This window comes from Octopus bimaculoides, chromosome 22 (genome assembly GCF_046866305.1).
Source record: "Octopus bimaculoides isolate indiv1 chromosome 22, ASM4686630v1, whole genome shotgun sequence".
NCBI lineage: Eukaryota > Metazoa > Mollusca > Cephalopoda > Octopoda > Octopodidae > Octopus > Octopus bimaculoides.
This window is the reverse complement of record NC_142949.1, coordinates 39,515,144-39,524,419: the sequence shown is the minus strand read 5'-3', so window position 1 is coordinate 39,524,419 and position 9,276 is coordinate 39,515,144. Positions and strand designations below refer to the sequence as shown.

The following is a 9,276-nucleotide window of genomic DNA, read 5'->3' as shown; positions in this document are numbered from 1 at the left end:
TTTTTTTGCTTTTGTTTAGAACTCCTTTGTCTCTTTGTTTTACTGTATTTTCTCTGTGTGTGTGTGTGTGTGTAAATTATACGGGGCAGGGCAAAAGTCACACACAAAATAAGTTCTGTATACTCTGGAATTGCCAAAGACATGCTTCAACTTTTCTAAAATTGATTCGAATAATGATGAATACTCAAGTACTCGTCCATGATGAATGAAATTAATAATAACAAGGATGATGGAATATAAATAAAATGTCAACTGTTTTGGTGTGTGACTTTTGACACTCCCTATGTGTGTGTGTGTGTGTGTATATATATATGTATATATATATATATATATATATATATATATATATATATAGTCCTGAGAGAAAAGTTGGGTACAAGAGGCATGAGATGTGGTGTGCAAGAGAGATGACTGTGCTTGTACAGTCATGTGATGCGTATGGACGAGGACAGCTGTGTAAAGAAATGCTGTACTCTAATGGAGAGAACCTGTGGAAGAGGAAGACATGAGATGAGGTGTTGGAGCACGAACTTCAAATGTTCAATCTCATGATGACAAGTGACTGAGACCTTTGGTGAAATGTTGTGCTTGAGAAGACCTGACAAACCAAATGTGATCGTAGACATGGCTGATGGGAGTGCCGCTGCCTCCGTGAGAAGTGTTGGGCCTCATGGAGGCGGTGGAAGGGGAGCCAAACTTTTGACAATAAACCCTGTTTGTGTAGACCTATCAGGACAAGGGAGATCGTAGTCGTGGCTAATGCCAGTGTTGCGCAACTGTCACAGAGGAAGCACCCTTCACACATTGGGCTTTTATTAAGAGGACCTGTCAAGCCAAGGGAAATCGTAGTCGTGGGACTTGAAAAGCACCGTATCAGTATTGAACCTCGCGGAGGCAGTGACAGGTGGCCAAGGGCTTCGGCAATATACCGTGCGTGTTTAGACCAGGCAAGCGAAGTAAGATCGTAGTTGCGACACTTAAAAAGCGGTGCCCCAGCATGGCCAGTGTCTAATGAGTAAAACAAGTAAAAGGTAATATCTTTATCGTAATTTTCTGTTGTAGGGGAGACAATCTCTGACAGATTTCAGTTTTTAAAACTTCACATCCACAGAACATGGAGTTTTCTCATCTGACGTAATCACATGAATTACGTCACAATAAAATGTCAAAAAAAAAAAGCGCTGCGTTAAAAATTTTTTTTTTTAATTATTATTCCAGTTAGAAAACTTCATAAAAATAGATTGAAAAAATTCTTTCATTTTTTTTAACCAAGTTTTAAAAAATTACGGAAGAATATTAAAAAACAAATAATACATTTTAATGTTTTGCAACTTTCAATCCTAGTAATTTTTTCTAAGAAAATATTTCCCATTCGCTGAAGTAAGTTGATTTCTATTAATTTGATTTGATTTTATGTAACTGTCGGTGAACAGAAGCGTCGTTGGTTACAGGTTTTCAACGCGCAAAAACCTTGTTTCACACCATTTCTGATGGGAACAGACAATAAGAAGGGGAGTGTCTGTTACACGGGGCAGAGAACTTTTCTCCTCTCTGGGACTTCGTTCCAAAAGGAACGGCTTTTTTCTTTTTGCCGATGTTTTCATACATGTATGTTGTGGTGGGAGTCCATAGGTAAAATTGGTTGAGAATGTGATGCGTGAGATGCATATGGACTGGGGTTCGAATAGAAGCAGAGTCAGGTCAGTTGCTGTATGACTTTGAGTTAACAACCTCGGATTAATGAGACTAAAGTAGAGGAAACCCATGCGTTTGAATATCTAATTGACCACAACGTCGGTCAAACCACGTCGAATGAGGTGACTGTTGTTCTGGAAAGAAATGAATATCCAGGTAAATCTTTCAGGGCTCCGATTGGCAGGTTGGTTTTCCTGTGGAGATAGAGGTTGTGCCTGACACTTATAAATGTCGATGCAAAAGCTAGACGGCGTTCGGAAACATTTTGAGGAACGATTCGAGTTTTTCCATTGGGGTAACGGATAAGGATAGCGTGGAATGTCTTCAGTACAAGGTGGTTGACTACTCAAGCCTCCAGTTTGAAAATCTACAGATGGGTTATCTTAGCTGGGATACGATTACCGAAAACTAAACTCAACGTTGCCAGTATAGAAACCCCTTTTTAATATATTTAGGTTCCCAGTCGAAGTAGAGTGTGGAAAGTGAAGTATAACGCTGTCCCTTACCAAATTGGAGGAAAGTTGGATACACGGATGCCCACTCATCCAATCGACATTACCTGAACAGGTGCACGGTGTGTCAGGTGTCGGAAGTGATCGCAGAGTAAATTGCTCAAAGTGGAAGTCTATTTTAAGTCTGTATTGTGTTGTCAATATATTAAAGACATATAAACACATACGTTTGAGTGAATTAATAATGTTTTATTTGTTTATCTTGTTTTGTTTTTAATTTCAGATACAAACTACGAGTGAAAACGACAGCAACAGTAACAACATCAACACCAATAACGAGAAAGAGAAAGACGTTGGGAAAGCAAAAATGAAATACCGTTCGTTAATGTTTCTTTTGCAATGCGTGACTATTCTTCACTTTGTTACGGCTCAGGATCCAGAAACAGCATCAAAGGATTTAGCTATCAATACGGGAGCATCAGGTATGTTGTAATTTAGTTTGTTTTGTAAGTTGGATTTGGGAAAAAGTGACCGAAAGAGTGCCGTGAAATTGCTGTGAGGAGTGGCGTATCCGACGTTTCGGACAGTGTCCTTTCTAAGATTGAAATTACAAGAGGAGAAAAGGGCCGCAGAGTTTTACATCGACTATTTTTTAAACAACTGGCTGCAAGTGATGCGGAAAGCAAGACAAGGTGAGCTTACATATGTAGACAGAAATTATATGGCGGTTTCAAATGAAACCACCAAGTTAATTATTTAGCTTTCCGCATAGTTTGTTAATTATTTAGCTTTCCGCATAGTTTGTTACTTATTATAAAGCTCATCGATATTGTCAGCATCCATACTTCATCTAAAATAAACCTTTTTTCTTATCTCTCTTCAGATTCGATGAATTATGATAATTGTAGCTACTCAATAATTCCATCAAAACCAACTGTTTCACTACTGCAAGACGAAGTAAAACAGATGGTGTTTAATAATGATGTTGAAAAGACGATATTCAAAAAAGTAAAAGAAGACACGACGATAGGAAAGGACGATATAAAACATCCGGTTGATAGAAAGCACGAAGAAGACCTGGCGACGGCCGAAAAAGAAGACAAAGAGACGATGTTTGGAAAATTCGTCCAGTATATAAAGTCCTGTGCTAGTCCGGGCAACGCTTCTTTAATTTTCCCTTCTATATACGTCTTGTTTGTTGTTGTCGTGACTGGGCTACAGATGTCCTCCTATTTTTAATTCTTGCTTAAATCGAAGGAAGAAGAAAAAAACTGGTTCAGGAAATTCATAGTTTAAAAGGAAGAATCAACTGGAAACAAGTTTTGGAGAAACAAATAATTGAAGGCGGGAAGTTTAAAGAACTTCTCTTCATTCTTAGATTCTAAATAAACCTTTCGCTACTCTTTTTTTCTTTTCTTTTTTTTACCACTAACCAAGATATTCTAAATATTCTTAAGACAAACTGTTTTGGAAAGTTTGTTTTCGTAAAAGTATCTTGGAAATAACTTAAGAAAATTGGAAAACCTTTGCAGAAAAAAATAACAAAACAGTTTTGAAGTAAATAAAGTTGTTCTCTTTGTTGTTGATGTTGTTATTTCGCTGGCAAAAGGTGGGATGGAATCCAATTGTTATAACATTATTACACTACCACATTACCTCTGCCTTATTACATATCCACCTTTTATTCTATTACACTATTTACTACTCATCTACCCCATCATACTACCGCCACTCCATTACATATTTAGAAAAATACGTCCGCCACCTGTTTTCTGCTTTTAAGTGCAATGTAACGATATACTGCAATTGGTTCAAAAGACCAGCAATTCTTGTATCGGAAGAAACGAATTTTGACGAGAAGGCTCCAATTTGTGAAGAAGTCTGATATTTTTTAAGTAACGAATTTTGAAGAGAGGGCTCTTATTCTTTTATCAGGGGTCATCAAAATGTAACGACAATTTAACGAAGAAGTTTGCATCAGAGAAATGACGGAAGAACAATGTCAGTACGAATGTTGTTAGGGGCTAAAGCCTTTTTCTGTAAGTATTTGATAAGACCACGATGCCGCAGTTTGTCGATTTGCAAGAGGAGTCGCTACTTTAGAAGGCTTCTTTGAACTGTCAGATGTCAGTTGACCTGGAAAGAAACAATGCAGTTATTAATAAGAAGTGTTGAAATGAATGCATGCATGATTTCACAGCTCTAGCATCACTCCTTCATAGTCATCCTGAGAACTTTCCGACCGACCCTCGTCAATTATTATGTTGTTACAATGTTGAAGATAAATGTAATATTAGTCGTTACAATATATAATAAATTTACTACTTCATCGGGTTATTTATTTGTGTGTACACAGCTTGTTTGTAGATACAGGAGAAATTTGTCTCTGGTTCCATGGTTCATTGAATATGTTAGATTAGATTCCCCGTGGCTGCTAGGGAGAAAGACATAGGAAAAGGAACGTTTGTAGTTAGAGGGGGAAAAGAGGTTTACCTTCGCACACATTATTATATAGCATAGTGACCAGAGTTACTCTCAGTCCAGAGACGATTGACCAAGGAGAGGAAGACAGATGTTTGCTTGAGTTTTTTTTAAAATTTTATATATAACTTTCTGGTTACTGAATTAGGTCAGCTAAAACAATAGGGTTCTTCGTCCTTGATCAGAACTGACCACAAGAAAGATCAAGAGGTCAAATTTTTCTCATTAATCTCTGAGTGCAATAAGGCTAAGACAAAAGACCGAGGAATTGACAATGTATATAAATGTGGATTTGGTTTCGAATTCCAGCTTAGCTATACTGTAGCTGTTCGCTACACCTACATATATGAGTAAGCGCATATACATTCACATACATATGCACATAGAAAACAACACACTCACATACCTGCACACACACGCACAAATACTTCACGCACACACACACACACAAATATACACAAACATACACGCATGCACATACACAAATAGTTTCATCAACAGTACTGCTACTGCTACCACCACCGCTGTCCCCCCACCCCTCCATTATCACTACTGGATCATTTCTGTTTAACTCACAGTTTTTGAAATTTCAAAATTAAGTGAAAATTTTCAAATGTTGTATACTGATGTAATTTTTCACGCTGAATTTAATTTTGTTATTCCTTTGTTCCAGAAAAATCTTAGAAAAATGTCACAGAAGTTTAAAATGTGATTATTTTAACCCAATTAAAATACAGGATTTGGAAGCTGACATTTTCTGCTAAAACTACCCAAAATATGCAGATTTTAAAAGTTATTCACTTTTATTCATTAATTTGTGGCAAAAACGAATTTTTCTTTCCATAATTAGCCTACAAAACTACACCGATGCACCAAGTTTGAAATCAATTGGAACAAAATTAAGAGAATTGAAATTAAGAATTCTGTGAGCCAAACAGAAAATACTACTGCTGCTGCTGATGCCGACTCATTGAACCCAACAGAAAATATGACGTGATGGAATATAAAACTACGTCACAATCCGAAATCGCACCAAACGCAGGTTTCTATCTCACCAACTCCATAAAAAAAAAAATTCCCCCAAAACAGAGAAGGTTGTAAAAAATCTTTCGATTTTTAACAAAGCTTTAAAAATTACGAAAGTTATTTTGAAAGTATAACCTTAATCTTCTGTGATAATTCGAACTTTAAACAACATTCTCAAACAATTTTTACAATAAGCTGAGGTAAGTTCATTAAATGTTCTGATAAAAATAGAGTCATTTATTATTATTCTGTATATGTAAATATTTTTTTAAACATTTACTAAAGACAGGCAAACTTATTAAAAGATTTTCAAAAATGAATTTACACTTTAGCTAACTTCAATTTGTGATTATAAACCTAAATAATGTATTTGCATTTCTTTAATCTAATCTACTTTTGAAATAATTCAAACTTGTTTTCTTTTTGTTGTTTGTTTAGCCCTAGGTCAGACCAAATACGTATGATCAATGGCGTTTTAGTATAATTTCTTTTTTTTTGTTTAGAGAGAGAGACATAAAAACAGCTAGGACTACATCATTCATTGTCTTTCCTATTTTGTCGGGGGGTAGACTTCATCCGTCGTCCAGTTTAACACTAACCATCTTTGGTGTCTTTGAGGATAATTTTGCCGTTTCCTCTCATTAATATTGGAGCTTCTTTCTTCAAACTCTGATTGACGGACTTCGGAATAACTATCACTGCCCCAGGGAAATGGGAAGTTGTTTCCTTCTGTAAAAGATTTTTTTTTTTTATTCCTCAAGAACTTAATTTTTTACATTTTTGTCCCCCTCCCCAATTTCTACGATTACACCCAACGTTTACTATTGGGCGCTGTCCCCTCTGATTGAATAAATATAAAAAAAAACCCCAGAGAAATGGAAATCTATGATTTTCATTGGTATTTGAAATTAGACATCGGTCCAGTTGGTTACAACGCCTAACAGAAATGTCTCGACCCACTTTCTGTTTGTTTTCTTCGGACATGGCACAAGACTTCAGTTCAGAATGTACATAATTGAGAAGAGATATCGTGTGCGATCTCATCCGATGTCAGTTAAAAGTCGGCTTTATCTGGTAACGAAATGAAGTCGAACGAACTTTTTAATCTTTTACTGTCAAACTTTTAAGTTTCGAAGTTGTTTACGTATCGAAGAAACGGTTGAAACTCAAGGAAACGCCTGTAAGAATCGAAGAGGAAATCATAATTAACAACATTGATCTAATTGAAACGAATTAATTCCTTCAGGACATTTATACCTTGATTATTGGTATTGAAAGTATTCTATTAAATGTCTTACATTGTTTTGATTAAATAATTAATTGTTACTGTATTGAACGAATGCGTTTGGTGAATAGTCAGACTTGTTCGGAAAGGAAAGCTTCGTGGTGGTCAATATCAGTGGTTGTGAACTGAGGTTTGCATAACTCTTGGGGGGTGGGGATCTAGATAAGCTTTTGCTGTTAAAATTTATCTGCAATTTATTTATATGTCTATTTACTTTTTTTTTTATTTTCAAATCCTTAAACTGCATACAAACTGGAATAAGTAATTTTCTTTACAATAAACTTTTTAGTAGTTTTTGTCGAAGATTTTCCATTTTGAAGCTGATTTAATCTATAGATTATTTTTAAAATCAGCTTTGAGATTTGAAACTCTATTATTCAATGTGGAAACTTGATTTACAAAGTATATGAAGTGGTCCACCTCATTCAACACTCATCAGAGTGAAATAAGAAGACAAAACAAAAAGTGAAACAGAAACGAAGAAATGGTAATTCCGTAGAAATAAACTGCAAAGTAAATGAATAATTTAAATAAAATGAAATAAATTAAAAATAAGGAAAAATCTTTTTAATTTGGCAAAAGACGGATCTGTTCTAAAAGGAAACCCACGTAAACCGAGGGACAAGTGTACGTTTATATTTTTTGTCTGTTTTTGAATTTAATTAATGGTTTTGCTCCTTTCACATTTCAGACAAAAAAAAACACCAACATCTAGAGCAACAACAACAACAAAAACTACAAGAACCACAACAGCAATAAGAACAACAAATATGAAGTTCCACACAGTATTGTTTCTCAGTTTATTTATGTCTACATTTGATCTTATCACGGCTCATGATACAGCAGCTTCATCATTATTGCCATCATCATCATCACCAGCACAAGCACCACCACCACCAGTAGCAGCAGCAGCAGCATTAGCAGCATCTACTCCAGACATTATCATGCTCGACACCAACCAGAACGCATCAGGTTTGTTATAGTTTCATATGTTATAAGTCAGGGCTAAATATTTTGTCAGAAATCTGAGAGAAGTCTAAATATAAAAATGTCAAAATGGTTAATGGGTTCAATTTTTGAAAATAATGCCCAGTCTATGTCTTTGTTTTCTTAAATTTTTCTTTGTGAGTATTTTTTGAAGGCAACTGCTATTTCTAGCAGGTTGGACAACCACATAGTTTTTCTTGTTGGGTTAAAAGGAATCCGTAGATTATATAACAATGTGGAATATAAAACTGTTAGTAGGATGGAGGCTAATGCCGAGTTCCTTGGGTGTTGTCCAATGTCAATCTCATTATGTCTTTGCATATCACTAGCCATGGAACTCCCAAGACTACATGGAGAAGGTGAGGCCTGTTGCCATTCTTTGGTGCCTGGAGATGCTTCAGAATATTCTGGGTGGGCACTAATTTGTAATAATGCTAAAGTGGAGTTTCGTAATAAGTGTATCACTGTAAATCTGAGGGTACACCATTGAATAGGGAGAAGTGTGGGAGGGGGGAGTAGTACTGTCCAGTGCACACCCTTAGTGATGGGCATGGTTGGCAGCAGATTGGCCTCCTGGCAATCGTAACTTGGCCCCTTTTCTATAAGTAGTGAAAGTGTATATAATCCAATTTGATTTTCTGTTTCGATTGTTGCAGCATTTTTTGTTGTGATCCGTGTTTGATGTCTCTCTTTATTTCTTTTGCCAGATCCGCTTGTCAACGATGAACCAGCACCGCAGGCTAAGCCTGGTATCATTAAGAGTTTGGGAAACAGTATAAAATCGTACTTGGTTCGAATAAGAAAAGCAGTTTTCAGCCATTCTCTCATCATTGGTCCAGTTGTTGTCACTGCTTTCGTTGTTGGGGTAACAGTGTTAACGCACCGGAACCGTTTCTCGTAACCGATTCCTCGCTCTATGCAGGCGTTATCATATTTTATTAAGAATCTTTAAATTCACTCTTAAATAGAAGGAACACAAGATTCAGAATTTGGAGAATTTTTTTGCCAAGTGACAAGGCATTTTTATAGAAGAGAAGCATAAACGAAAATGGCAAGTTTGAAGAAGTTCCGTTCTTTCTTGTTTAGAGATAAAAAAAACCCCCACAAAAACCTTTAACTGCTTTCAATGGTGACTAAGATAAGTTATAAAGACTAATTACTCTGGTTAATTTGTTATAAAAACGTCTTGGATATAACCTGTGGAATTTTTGAAAGCTGCACCAAAGAAAAATTGAAAAATTTTCTCTTCACAAAAATAAATGCATTTTTTCCTTTTTTTTTTCTCATTGCTTTTTGTTGCTATCAATAAGAGTTCTGACCTAAGACATTCCGGCAATGACTACTTGCTCA

The 9,276-nt window shown here is 35.9% G+C and overlaps 2 protein-coding genes across 4 annotated transcripts; both read left to right on the top strand.

Moving 5' to 3' along the window:
• The first annotated feature begins 1,198 nt into the window (after positions 1-1,198).
• Positions 1,199-5,854, top strand: LOC106878719 (uncharacterized). Of its 3 annotated transcripts, none has more exons than XM_014928026.3 (4): positions 1,199-1,380; positions 2,431-2,629; positions 3,031-4,186; positions 5,479-5,854. In XM_014928026.3, the coding sequence occupies exons 2-3, from the start codon at positions 2,515-2,517 to the stop codon at positions 3,384-3,386; spliced, it is 471 nt and encodes a 156-aa protein (XP_014783512.1). In that variant the 5' UTR covers positions 1,199-1,380; positions 2,431-2,514; the 3' UTR covers positions 3,387-4,186; positions 5,479-5,854. The 3 variants fall into 3 exon arrangements, with proteins under 3 accessions (XP_014783512.1, XP_014783511.1, XP_089195785.1); XM_014928025.3 differs by lacking the exon at positions 1,199-1,380 and adding an exon at positions 1,534-1,851 and having other exon boundaries at positions 3,031-3,704; XM_089339659.1 differs by lacking the exon at positions 1,199-1,380 and adding an exon at positions 1,534-1,851.
• Positions 5,716-9,201, top strand: LOC149131451 (uncharacterized). The gene is made up of 3 exons (XM_089339660.1): positions 5,716-5,854; positions 7,631-7,911; positions 8,634-9,201. The coding sequence occupies exons 2-3, from the start codon at positions 7,710-7,712 to the stop codon at positions 8,825-8,827; spliced, it is 396 nt and encodes a 131-aa protein (XP_089195786.1). The 5' UTR covers positions 5,716-5,854; positions 7,631-7,709; the 3' UTR covers positions 8,828-9,201.
• Positions 9,202-9,276: the final 75 nt, after the last annotated feature.

Coding starts and splice junctions, on each gene's coding strand:
- LOC149131451 (XM_089339660.1), top strand. CDS start 7,710: ATGAAGTTCCACACAGTATTGTTTCTCAGTTTATTTATGTCTACATTT. Junction 7,912..8,633: donor CACCAACCAGAACGCATCAG/GTTTGTTATAGT, acceptor TTCTTTTGCCAG/ATCCGCTTGTCAACGATGAA.
- LOC106878719 (XM_014928025.3), top strand. Junction 2,630..3,030: donor TATCAATACGGGAGCATCAG/GTATGTTGTAAT, acceptor ATCTCTCTTCAG/ATTCGATGAATTATGATAAT.